The sequence below is a fragment of the Coregonus clupeaformis genome, chromosome 12, assembly GCF_020615455.1.
Source record: "Coregonus clupeaformis isolate EN_2021a chromosome 12, ASM2061545v1, whole genome shotgun sequence".
Lineage (NCBI taxonomy): Eukaryota > Metazoa > Chordata > Actinopteri > Salmoniformes > Salmonidae > Coregonus > Coregonus clupeaformis.
The window spans coordinates 51,550,644-51,564,793 of NC_059203.1; the positions used below are offsets into that span (position 1 = coordinate 51,550,644).

At 42.1% G+C, this 14,150-nt stretch overlaps 1 protein-coding gene across 3 annotated transcripts in view; it reads left to right on the plus strand.

The window, feature by feature from the left end:
- Nucleotides 1–14,150, plus strand: part of LOC121578384 (sodium-coupled neutral amino acid transporter 3) — an 86,403-nt gene that overhangs the window by 36,907 nt on the left and 35,346 nt on the right. For all 3 annotated transcript variants that reach the window (XM_041892739.2, XM_041892741.2, XM_041892740.2), the window contains 4 exons: nt 1,714–1,829; nt 6,168–6,241; nt 6,883–6,975; nt 9,157–9,238. In XM_041892739.2, the coding sequence (XP_041748673.1) occupies nt 1,714–1,829; nt 6,168–6,241; nt 6,883–6,975; nt 9,157–9,238 (365 nt within the window). The remainder of the gene's footprint in view (nt 1–1,713; nt 1,830–6,167; nt 6,242–6,882; nt 6,976–9,156; nt 9,239–14,150) is intronic.

Sequence of the window (14,150 nt, forward strand, 5' to 3'; positions counted from 1 at the left end):
CAGACTCCGGACCTCATAGGGCAAGAGTTGAATACCCCTGCGCTAGGGCCAATAAGAGCTAGATGAACTACTAAAATACCCAAATATGTAACTTTTGTAACGAACCGTCAAAATGAAGACAATAATTGATGTGTTTCACTAAAACTAAGCCTAAAACATCTGGTTTTCGATTATTTTTTATTTATTTATTTTTTACATGAAAATTACTCTTTAAAGGGTTATTCATCTGTGCCCATAGGATAACCCTTTGAAGAACCCTTGTTGGTTCCATGTAGTACCCTTTCTACAGAAGGTTCTACATGGAAACCAAAAGTGTTCTACCTGAACCTAAAAGGTTTCTACCTGGAACCCAAAAGGGTTCTCCTATGGGGACAGTCGAAGAACCCTTTTGGAACCCTTTTTTCTAAGAGTGTACCCAGCTAGTATATTTGGTTCCTTGGAAGTTGTAGGAACGTAACTGTTTGGTTTCCCATTGGTTCTGGGAACGAAGCAATACGTTTCCTGACCAGTAAAACAGAAAATGTATTCAACGTTCTTGAACTCCAAGCACAGATAGAACACATGGAAATGAATTTGCTTAGGCATTAGTCATGCAAACACATTTATTTTTTCTTGTGGCATGGCATCAGAGATATTCGGTTGTCTATCCATGGAATTAGTCCACTGCACCACCAAGTAGGAATGGCCGGCAGGGATGTAGCTCAGTTGATAGAGCATGGCGTTTGCAACGCCAGGGTTGTGGGTTTGATTCCCACAGGGGGTATGAAAAAAAAAAATGTATGCACTAACTGTAAGTCGCTCTGGATAAGAGCGTCTGCTAAATGACTAAAATGTAAAATGTAAATGTAAGATGGAGCTAGCATACCATGTTGGTGGTTTTTAAACTCGTACAAAGCTGTTAATTTTAGTCTATTCAAACAGACCCCATGTCAAAGGAAACAAGTATTAATTAACATTAGGTGTGGCCAATTAGTGGGCGGGGCTAATATACTTGAACACAGTTTTGTTGAAGCTGAGATTGGAATGTATATGTTTTTCAATAACATTCTTAGAATGTTCTTTGCACATTACTAATGTTTTATTGTGGTTTTTATGGAAAGTTTTCTTAATGTTCTGAGAACATGACTTTAAATAGAGCCATGAGAAAACCTCAGAAAGCGTTATGCTGAAGTACTGAAATTCTCACAGGAGAACGTTGTTTCTTAACGTTCTCTGAACTATTAGAGAATATTCCCAATGTCAAACCAGTTGTAGAACGTTCCTAGAACATTATCAAAAATGTAGTTAAATGTAACCATGTTTGAACATTTAGGAATAGTTCTGTTAAAGTAATGAAATACCAAGATGAATAATGTTATTTTTGTCAAGTTCCTTAAATGTGCTGAGAATGTTCCAAGGCCAAGCAACTATCTGCACCAATCCCAGAACATTCTTGAAAGGTTGTATGTAAAATAACCATAGGACAACCACACTCTCACCAAGCTCTAAGAAACGTATGGTTATCAGAATATTATGTGCTAGCTGGGTAGGGAATAGGGTGCCAATAGGATTCCATTTGGGATGCAGACACTAAATCATTGCATGCTAATGACACATTCGGCCTGTCACGTTGCACTTGACAAGAACATGAATTTTTAAATGTAAGAAGAGCTTTTCAGCTATACTTAATTGTTGAATTAACTAAATCTGAGATTGTTGTATTTTTTTGATCAGTTTGAGGGAAAGACATCTTTCGGCATGTCTGTGTTCAACCTGGGGAATGCTATCATGGGCAGTGGAATCCTGGGACTGGCTTATGCCATGGCTAACACTGGCATCCTCCTCTTCCTGTAAGTCAAACTGTCAGCTTTCTACATGTCTCTACATGTCTGTAATAATGACTGTAAGTCGCTCCGGATAAGAACGTCTGTTAAAGGACCAAAATGTCAAATCCTGCCGATGCTTCTTAACGGTCTCCTAGTCTCTCCATTCCCCACTTGGTTTAGTGTTTTTGTCCTTCCTCTTCTCATAAAACCCTGAAACCGCAAAACGACACACTGACTTTCAAATCACTGACACATTGAGCACAGACACAGTAGGAGTCACTCATTAGCTATTGGTTTGTCTCTGTTGATAGTAGCACTGCCAGCTTGTTGTGATATGATATCCCTTTGCCTAACCAGAGAGCCTGTAGAGAACGTGCTCCTCAGTCACAGTTATAGCCTTTAGGCTGCACATAGAGTCAATACAGTGGAAAGGGCCAGGGTGTGGGTTGAAAATAGCCACGACCTTCGCTTGTAGGAGGGAGCTGGGACAGCCAGGAATGCTATTTGCCCAGAACCCCAGCCTGCCTGCCTCAAGAAGGGTGCTGTGCCTGGGTGGGGTGATAAGGGGCCAGGGTGGGGCTGGAGGCAGGGTAAGGGTCTGTGGTGACGTGACACTTCTCATGGCATGATCCACACTATCCCCTCCCTCCCATCTTCCCCCATTCTCCAACCGTTGTCCCCGCCCCTGTGGACACATACAGGCCCCAGAAAGGCCACAGCCCAGAATAGCCCCGCCTGCCAGTCCCCACGCCACTGGCCCCCTCTGTAGCGTTGGACATGTCCTCCACTCTCCTCCCTCTGTCCCTCCTCCCTCTGCCCCCCGTCCGTCTCATGGAAACATACAGGTTCTCATGGAAACATACAGCTCCCATTTATCGCTTTTGTGACTTCAGGTTATAGAACAGGAGAGCTTGGGTTCAAAAGGTTTAGAAAGATATATTTGTTTGGACTTTGAGAAGCAGGAATCAATTCACATGGATTTGTTTTACTGTGTAATCTGCCCCATGGATGTTTCTTTCCATCTAAGTACAGTATTATCGACTTTGGACTCAAAATAATTGTCTTCTGGTAAAAGTAAGCCGATAAGTCTAGAGTCCTGTAGCAAGCAAAATGTGATCAAATTCCAAGTCCTTGTTCCAAGTCCTATCTTTTCCCATGGAAAAGCAGACCATGTTATATTGAGCAACTATATTGGAGATTTGTTGCATTGTGGGTGTGACTGACACGCAGCCTTCTTTGTCTCTCAAGGGTAACATACTGTAAAAAAAAAACAGGATTTCTCAAGGGAGACCTAAATAGATGTTCTCTGCCTCCCTCAGCATATTATCACACCATAGCAGTTCCAATGGGACGTGGGGAGAGCCCTGAAAATGGCATTTAAACACGAGACCTGTGAACTCAGATTCCACGCTCACAACATGACATTTCCTGGACAATGAACCAAACCAACCATTAAGCAACTCATAGTGGCTCTCGTGACTCCTGCACTCTAAAAAATGCTGGTTTAAAAAGCAACCCAGCACTGGGTAAATAGTGGGCGGAACACACGTTGGGTTATTTTTGACCCAGCAGTTGGGTTATTGAGCTATGATCAGATGGGCATGTATTTTTAAATTTTATTTTTTATTATTTTAAATTTTAATTTTTTTAGTCATTTAGCAGACACTCTTATCCAGAGCGACTTATTTAAAATTCATATTTTAATTACTTCTGAGTATTTTGTATTACATGTGCTGAACTACACTCCAATGTATTTTGTGACAAGATACTTTCGAAAGCTGTAATTTGTATTTTCAAAATTCTATACAATTTCTTTACTGTGGTTCACAATTTTGTGGCCCCCTTTCACCCTCATTTGGTATCAAAAGTCTGATGGCACTATGGTGTGATAATAGCGTCTGCTAAATAAACTAAATGTAAATGTATATCTAAAAATAAACAATTGCAAAGCATGCCAATGGATTATTCCAATGAGTTCTGCCCCTAAACAAGGCTAATGACAATACCCAGTGTGCTTTGCAGTTGTTCATTTTCACATATACATTTTGGCCATTTAGCACAGGGTTTCCCAAACTTGGTCCTTTAGGGTATTTTGTAGTTGTAATTTATAATTTATGCCCATCCCTGGCTATTACCCACCGGGTCAGATCAGAAGACTGGAGGCATGGCTTAGTAGGGGTGTGGCGTTCAGCTAGATATTTTCAGCCACCCGTGAGAATAAATGTCATTCAGGTTAATCTTCTCTGTTGTATTGTCAACACAATTGAGTACTGACACTTTTGTAGCTTTAATGAGGCTTACACAAGGGTTTGAGTTCCTCAAGTGTCTATGCGTATCCCAATGTTGGTATAGGTACCACTGTGTTATAATGTTTAAATAATAATGTTATTAATTTTATATAAAAGGTGAATTTATTACAAGTAAACATTTCAAATCAATTTGGTTAAAATTCTAAACAACAAGCAACAAATCCAATGTAACCTAAGCAAATAAAAATAAAAACAAACAAGAAAAAACTAAAAAAACAATGCATTCAATAAATAAAACAGGTAGCGATAATCAGTCCATCAATTAGTTAGTCAGTCAGTCTGTTGGAGTGGTTGACGGTGTGTTGACGGAAGCGATGGGGACTGGGCTGGCAGGTTGGTGGGTTTGGGATTTGGGTTAGTGTGGTTGGTGGCGTTGGCCCTAGCCCTGCCGGCGTAGGAACTGGGGCAGGTTCTGAAGAAGTGGCCCCTTTTGCCGCACAGGTTGCAGGGGCGTGTGGAGGTACAGTCTGAGGTTGGATGGTTGTCATTACAGATCTTGCAGATGATGGTTACTGCAGGCTGCGGCCATACGGCCGCAGTTCCTGCACAGTTTGGGCATGCCGTAGTAGTGGACGGAGCATAGCCTCTGTTCTTTCCCAGCGTGATGGTGCTAGGGAGGTTTTGGACTCCGCCCACTCCAGTTGGGTCCGGTTTTAACAGGACCAGCCATTTTCGTGCCCCAGTCCAGACGTGGTCTTTGTCCAGGACCCTCCTAGCTGCTGACTTGAGGGTGGCGAACCTGCTTAACCAAACTTCTAATGTCCTAGTTCTGGATGCATTCCTTGTTAAACTATACTGTAACTACCTTGGATTCTGTGTCAGAAAGGGGGTATGCTCAGAGTTTGTTACACAAGTTTGAATCTTTGCACTTTCTGAATTTTGACCCAAACTGTTCTAGAAACTGGGGGCCTTGAAACTAGCTTCAAATGATTCCTGTGGCCCTGGGTGTTTCACCAGGCAGTTCAGGTTAGACAGCACAAAGCCCATACCGCTCTGGAGAAATGGCTGGGTAAAGATAACTCAATGTGTGTTCTGTCCAATATTTACCCAATTTGGGTTGTTTTTAACACAGCATTTTTTAGCGTGTTGAGTGGTCAGTGGAATGTCAGGACTCAACCTCTGTGCCCACACTGTGGCCAGATGCTAGGATCCTTACCTCTACTGTGGTTAGTAGTCAAGGGGCCTCCATCTGGCCGTAGGGGCCGACTCTGAGGTCTGGGAAAGGTGATGGCACTGGGAGCGCCCTCTGACCATCTAGGAATGCTGACTGGGGAATGCTCGGCCGCTCGGCTCCCTTCCTCAGGGGTCAGTGCTTCTGTAGGCGGACTGCGGCTCCTCTCTGGTCTCCCTTTTGTCACAGGGGTCTAAGAGGGAGATGGGTTGTGGGAAACGATCTTTCTCAGATTACATAGAGCCAGGATTGCTGGAAGGAGAGTTATGTCCTTTGTTATACCCCCTCCCCCCCACACACAAACACACACACACAGACACACACCTCGTTCCTGAGTTCTGACTCCAACATGATTTTCTCCGACTGTTGGCAACATCATACATTATTAGCATTTTCATAACATTTAGAGTCTGCTGAGAAAGCGCTTGCCTTTATTAACTGTCTGGGCTTGAGCCCTGAGATCACATGGCTACAGTTGGACATTACAGTTGGTAGTTAGCCAGCCAGAGTCTGCTTTGTTCTAGCTAGCGTACTTCACTATCCCTTCATGATACAATTAATGCCTTTTAAGTGAAACCTTAAAATGTTTCTTTTTGGAATTATACGGAGCCAGTTGTAATCTCAAACTGTAATTTATTTTGGTTTTATTGGCTAAAAGTCAAGCCACTAAATGCAGGGCTTGTCATAGAAATGTGTGTACGTTTGTGTGTGTGTGTGTGTGTGTGTGCTATTCTTACATATTGATAGAGAGGAGCTGAGGAGTTCACTACTACAGTTCGTTGTGAGCTTGTTAGTTGCTATGCTCAGCTAACCACCTTTTATTGCGTTGAAATGATGCAATAACATGTTTTATCATGTACCTTCTTTCCCTCCTTCCCCCAGGTTTCTTCTGACTGCTGTGGCGGCCCTCTCCTGCTATTCTATTCACCTGCTGCTCAAATCCTCTGGCATTGTGGGTAAGCTGGCCCTCATCTTCAATTGACCTCATGCAACAATAGTGCATGCGTAGCTATGTGTAGTTCTACATGCACATCATAGTTTGATCCAGTGGCAACACTCTAAGCCATAGGGATGGGTCACACTATTGATGAAGCATTGAGAGGAGATGATGGTACTACATATTGAGGGCTGTTGCAGTGTCATGTCGCAGGGATTGGGCCAGATGGAGAAAAAACTGATGGCTTGCATAGTTGCCGCATTAGTGTTAGCATTAGCATGCCCTGATTAATTTCCATCTTGTATAGATTAGCTTGGTAACATGGTATTTCCCTGTAACCCTGTAATGTATAGTTCCCCAATGGCCCAGCATTAAGGATGTTGACAAAACCGTATATATAATACATTTACATTTACATTTACGTCATTTAGCAGACGCTCTTATCCAGAGCGACTTACAAATTGGTGCATTCAACATATTGTTCTTCATATTCAGCAATATGGGCCTAGCATGGAAATAGAGGCCTGGCATGATAAACCGGTAAATGAACCTGGAAATTCTACTCTGACTATCTAACTAAGTGTTGTTTGAGGTACTACCTGGGTGTCCCCCTGTAAAGCTGTGTAATGATGATGTTGCGCAACCCACTTCCTCTCCCAGGAATCCGAGCCTATGAACAGCTGGGCTACAGGGCCTTTGGCACCCCAGGCAAGATGGCCGCCGGTATTGCCATCACACTGCAGAACATCGGAGGTGAGAAGTCACTGTGGTCACTGGTCTAGTGTCCCACAACAACACACATCTCTGTGTGTTTGTAGAGGCTATGGTGTTATGATAAATCACAAAGCTCAGCAGCAGACAGGCAGACTGTCTGGTCTTCCTGGCCGGGCGATTCACCTAAAATTGTTCACTTGGAGTAGAGCCTTTCACATTACCCACCCATACTCCAGTCTATATTCACATAGTGATAATACAGCCCTAACTTAACCCTTATGGTTTCAATATGCTTGTCTGGGAAACATGACAGTAGACATTTGAGTAAAATATATATATTTGTCTGTCTGTCTGTCTCCCTCTCTCTCCCTCTCTCTCGTCTCTCTGTATGATATGGGGGAGTATTAGGAGCTAAGGCCAGCCGTCCAGTTGGCAAACAGCTGCTGCCGTGGATGTGGTGGTGTTTTGGCATTGGTTAGACTTCCCTCGCACTGCTAACTACCACTGCACAGTGCAGTGGCTGCCTGCCTGCCTGCCTGCGTGCGTGCTTGGGCAAATCCCTAGCTGTGACTAAGACACAGCAGTCAGAAGCCATGTTACCAATGTGGGGAAACTTACATTTACTTTGAGACCTGGTGAATTTATATTGTTGCAAATGTAGTTACAACTAATGCCTTTAGAAACTCACTTTCCACACTATGTATTATTTTCTAGATACAGTGCATTCAGAAAGTATTCAGACCCCTTGACTTTTTCAAAATGTTGTTACGTTACAGCCTTATTCTAAAATTGATTAAATAATTTTTTTCTCATCAATCTAGACACAATACCCCATAAAGACAAAGTGAAAACAGTTTTTATTTTATTTTTGCAAATGTATTACAAATAAAAAACAGAAATACCTCATTTACATAAGTATTCAGACCCTTTGCAATGGGACTCAAAATTGAGCTCAGGTGCATACTGTTTCCATTGATCATCCTTGAGATGCTTCTACAACTTGATTGGAGTCTACCTGTTGTAAATTCAATTGATTGGACATGATTTGGAAAGGCACACACCTGTCTATATAAGTTCCCACAGTTGACAGTGCATGTCAGAACAAAAACCAAGCCATGAGGTCGAAGAGCTGCGACACAGGATTGTGTTGAGGCACAGATCTGGGGAAGGTTACCAAAACATTTCTGCAGCATTGAAGGTTCCCAAGAACACAGTGGCCTCCATCATTCTTAAATGGAATACGTTTGGAACCACCAAGACTCTTCCTAGAGTCTGGCCAAACTCAGTGGAGAAGGGCCTTGGTCAGGGAGGTGACCGAGAACCCGATGGTCAGTCTTAAAGAGCTCCAGAGTTCCTCTGTGGAGATGGGAGAACCTTCTAGAAGGACATCCATCTCTGCCGCACTCCACCAATCAGGCCTTTATGGTAGTGGCCAGAAGGAAGCCACTCCTCAGTAAAAGGCACATGACAGCCAACTTGGAGTTTGCCAAATGGCACCTAAAGGACTCTCATTCCCTGGTCTGATGAAACTAAGATTGAATTATTTGGCCTGAAATGCCTTTATACGCAAATATTGATATAATAACCATCATATCAAAGTAAACTTGGAGTCACGAGATGACATGTTGTGTGGTCCTCCCACTACAACTTGGGAAAGAATGCAGTTTATTAGGGTACAGATGAAATAAGTTATGATGAACTTCACAGGGTGGTGAAAGTGCACACGGTGATTGATGCTCCTTTCCAATAAATATCGAGGGTCTTATTCTGGAGACATGATGATCGATGCTTGGCTGCCGTTTGTCAAATAAAAATATTATTGCTCTTTTGTCCATTATAGTCTCACCATGTAGGCTATCCTACTCGTACTGTATCTGTGAGCTGTTGGGTAGGGCGCTCGCGCCAAGACCAGAGTGGGCACATACGCAATGTAACGCAACCATTTTTTGGACCAAACCATCAGTAGAGTTGGTTTGCAATGGAAACCCATTTAAATTGTACACTTTATTTGGTACATGGGAATTTAACCGCAGAAGTTATTTTTATGTGCAATATGTCACCACGCACAGCCTTTTCTCCCCAACAAGTCAATTTGATGGGAAAATGTGCATATTTAATGCTGATTTTAGAATATTCGCATGAACATCTTTTGCCAGTTGATTGGAAACCTAGCTACTGATTGTGTCACTCATAGTTCTGTCTGTCTCTATTCCGTCACAGCCATGTCCAGCTACCTGTACATCGTCAAGTCTGAGTTCCCATTGGTCATCCAGGCCTTCAGTAGGGCGGACCCCACCGATGAGTGAGTACTCTCATTGGTCTATCCACTTGATCTACCTGAACATTTCTCTACATTCCAGGGCTACGTTTAGTAGGCAAATGTTTGCACATAGAAAATGCATGAGTAGAGTGGATGTGAGTGCTTATTCTACATGTCATAGGCATGTTTGTTCTTTAACCACTGCCTAGAGACTGCCCTTTCTGCCTGTGTAGCTTTAGCTGGTAGCTGAGCTTGTACCACTACCCTGGCTCACCTGGCATGGGCTGTGGGCTGGCGTCCTCAGAGGTTGGTGCAGAGCACAGTGGGCTGGTATTCCAGGTGAGGGATAGGGCAGGGGCGTGAGTCTGCAATTGTCTAGACAGAACAGAGGGGATTTTCAGGAATGGCTAGCACACGCCTCTTCTCCAGGCCCAACCCCCAGGTTGAGGTGACAACTGCTCCAAACAGCAGTATTGTGGTGGTGATGGGTATGTTGGGCACAACAGTGGTCCTTGGCGGTATGAAGTGGATTCCTGCTCTGCTGCTCCCCCTGGCCAGATCTAAAAACAGGGCTGAGAGCTGAACACTGTCCTGCTCTACCTAGCCAGCCAGCCAGGCAGGAAACGTCACTCCACAACTCCATTCTCTATTAGTCTGTCCAAAGGGCTCAGCCCTGCATCAAAGCACACTGGCTGTAGTTGACAAGGGGGAGTTGAATACATGAAAGAAATGTACAGCAGTGCAGCCAGAAGAGCAGTAAAATTGACTCATATTAATCACAATGGTGTTGGCATCCTGACAAAGGGAGGTGAGATGAGACAGCTTCACCAGCTGTTCTCTCTGCTCTGGGTTTGACCCCTGTTTGTCATCCAGCCTGATGTTCTGCCTCGTGTCTCTGTGTGTTTATTTGTGTCCTGTCGCTAAGTGTTTTAGTGTTGTAGTTATGCGTGTGTGTTTCATTTCTGGGAGAGTGCAGGTATTTCTCCAAAGGGATCTTAGAGCTCTTTGAAGGCCTGTCAGCACCCTTTGTTGTTGATGAGGAGGGGTGTGACAGACTCAAATTGTGACGTTGGTGTGTGGGGGTGTGTGTGTTGGGGGCAAGACCACTAGTGTGCTGGTTCACACACACACACACACACACATATACACACATATACACACACACACATACACGCTCATGTGACAGCTGACAGCTGGCAAACCTCAAGAGGCCACACTCAAGGACTTGTCAGCCCAGGCCCAAACGTGACATGAATAAGACTCTCAATGCCCAAACATCCACCCACTTACAGACTTTCTGTAGACTCTCTCTCTATCCAATGGCCAATGCTAATACACAGCAAAAAGTCCAGTGTTGAATTAACTCCCACAGAGTTGATTTCAACACTTTTTGAGGGTTTATATACAGTGGGGAAAAAAAGTATTTAGTCAGCCACCAATTGTGCAAGTTCTCCCACTTAAAAAGATGAGAGAGGCCTGTAATTTTCATCATAGGTACACGTCAACTATGACAGACAAAATGAGAAAAAAAAATCCAGAAAATCACATTGTAGGATTTTTTATGAATTTATTTGCAAATTATGGTGGAAAATAAGTATTTGGTCAATTACAAAAGTTTCTCAATACTTTGTTATTTACCCTTTGTTGGCAATGACACAGGTCAAACGTTTTCTGTAAGTCTTCACAAGGTTTGCACACACTGTTGCTGGTATTTTGGCCCATTCCTCCATGCAGATCTCCTCTAGAGCAGTGATGTTTTGGGGCTGTCGCTGGGCAACACGGACTTTCAACTCCCTCCAAAGATTTTCTATGGGGTTGAGATCTGGAGACTGGCTAGGCCACTCCAGGACCTTGAAATGCTTCTTACGAAGCCACTCCTTCGTTGCCCGGGCGGTGTGTTTGGGATCATTGTCATGCTGAAAGACCCAGCCACGTTTCATCTTCAATGCCCTTGCTGATGGAAGGAGGTTTTCACTCAAAATCTCACGATACATGGCCCCATTCATTCTTTCCTTTACACGGATCAGTCGTCCTGGTCCCTTTGCAGAAAAACAGCCCCAAAGCGTGAAGTTTCCTCTCCCATGCTTCACAGTAGGTATGGTGTTCTTTGGATGCAACTCAGCATTCTTTGTCCTCCAAACACGACAAGTTGAGTTTTTACCAAAAAGTTATATTTTGGTTTCATCTGACCATATGACATTCTCCCAATCCTCTTCTGGATCATCCAAATGCACTCTAGCAAACTTCAGACGGGCCTGGACATGTACTGGCTTAAGCAGGGGGACACGTCTCGCACTGCAGGATTTGAGTCCCTGGCGGCGTAGTGTGTTACTGATGGTAGGCTTTGTTACTTTGGTCCCAGCTCTCTGCAGGTCATTCACTAGGTCCCCCTGTGTGGTTCTGGGATTTTTGCTCACCGTTCTTGTGATCATTTTGACCCCACGGGGTGAGATCTTGCGTGGAGCCCCAGATCGAGGGAGATTATCAGTGGTCTTGTATGTCTTCCATTTCCTAATAATTGCTCCCACAGTTGATTTCTTCAAACCAAGCTGCTTACCTATTGCAGATTCAGTCTTCCCAGCCTGGTGCAGGTCTACAATTTTGTTTCTGGTGTCCTTTGACAGCTCTTTGGTCTTGGCCATAGTGGAGTTTGGAGTGTGACTGATTGAGATTGTGGACAGGTGTCTTTTATACTGATAACAAGTTCAAACCTGTGCCATTAATACAGGTAACGAGTGGAGGACAGAGGAGCCTCTTAAAGAAGAAGTTACAGGTCTGTGAGAGCCAGAAATCTTGCTTGTTTGTAGGTGACCAAATACTTATTTTCCACCATAATTTGCAAATAAATTCATTAAAAATTCTACAATGTGATTTTCTGGATTTTTTTTTCTCAATTTGTCTGTCATAGTTGACGTGTACCTATGATGAAAATTACAGGCCTCTCTCATCTTTTTAAGTGGGAGAACTTGCACAATTGGTGGCTGACTAAATACTTTTTTTCCCCCACTGTAGGTCCACACTCTCCAGAGTTAAATTAACACTTTCAAAATAGTTAAACATTTAACACTCTGCCAGAGTTCCTTTTTTAACTCACAAAACAGAGTTAAAGTAACACTAAGGGATTAGACAACTAACACTGCTCCAAGTTAATTTTTTAAAACTATTCGTGTAGTGTTAATTTCACTCCCTAAAGTGTCAATTATCTACACTGAAAAAATGTTAAAATTAATTGTTAATTTATTCAATATTATTTATTAATTAATTAAATATATACTTATATTAATAAGAATTAATCACAATAAACAATAATTGTCAAAAACATTTATTTGTGCATTTTCTCCCTTGCAGTCAGTTGAATTAAAACATTGTGAATGAAGGTATAATGTACATACTTTCATCTGAAACATTGTATGAGCTTTGAATATCAAACGGTTTATGAAATTTAAGCTCAGACATTTTTAGTAGACATCTTTCCGCACTTCGTAATACTCTGAATGCATGATGATGGTCATCAAAATTCTCTATAAATAGCTTGTTTGTCCCAAAAAAAAAAGATCTTCAACCAAAGGTACATCACTTATTTGACAAAAGACTGGCATGTCTTCTTCCATTGCACTGCAAATAACTAGTCCAGCTTTATACTCTACACCATCAACTTTAACCCAACTAGTTGAGAAAACATATTTTGATAAGATCGTTTCAAGCATTTCATTGTTGACGACATTCTCATCTCTGAAGAGAAAATATTTAATTGGCCCATACTCATTTTGTTTGAGGGTGAAGGTTTCCCAGTGATAAGCAATGGCCATCTGATGCTTTTTAGCAAGCGATTTGGTTATGTTTTAGAAAATTTTAAAACAATCTTTAAACAGCTTGTGTTTGGCCTCAAACCTCATACACCACGTATATAATAAGGGGCCAATTTTCCTTATAGAAGATGGGTAATGGATCATAAAATGATGCGTAGGTATCAAGTTTCTATGTGGATACAAGTGCTTAAATAGTTTGTGGTGGTCAACAATCAAATGCTTTAAATATATTGTCATACCTAGAGTGAGAGAAGGTGAAAAAACGATGTTCATTATTTGAAGTAACAACAATAACAAATTCCAGTTTTTGTTTCCTGCAGGAATAATGTCACCAAACAAACAGTGGGATGTTTTTCTCAAGACACAATGTCTGAATAGAATTCAAATCAATGCCATTGCCAACACTCTCCAAAATAATCTTTGTAGGACGATTCTTTCGTTCTAAAAATCCATAATCAAAACCATAAATCTTGGAAAGCAAGTCCAGTTCTGACAAAGTGTTGTGTGAGATATCCAAAAAGCAATTTGATCTCATACTGAACCACACCCTCAAGAAGATCATGCATGATATCAAATTAAGAGTTATTACAAACATGGAAATACTTCAATGAATTAAGTGTAGATCTTTTTTTCAAACCATAAAGTGACTTCAATTGTGGGTTTTCCTGGAGAGACTGGCAATGCATTTCAAACATGTATTTTCCACGAAGGATCACATTAGGATCATCCTCACTGTATACTGTTTGACAATCATTCTTCTCAATCAAACAAAGGCGACAGAAATGACAACTACTGAATGACTCATTAAAACCAAGAATTGTGTGCATCCCTAGATTATCTCCAGTGATCTGACAGATTGTACCATATACAGTGGGGGAAAAAAGTATTTAGTCAGCCACCAATTGTGCAAGTTCTCCCACTTAAAAAGATGAGAGAGGCCTGTAATTTTCATCATAGTTACACGTCAACTATGACAGACAAATTGAGAAATAAAAATCCAGAAAATCACATTGTAGGATTTTTAATGAATTTATTTGCAAATTATGGTGGAAAATAAGTATTTGGTCACCTACAAACAAGCAAGATTTCTGGCTCTCACAGACCTGTAACTTCTTCTTTAAGAGGCTCCTCTGTCCTCCACTCGT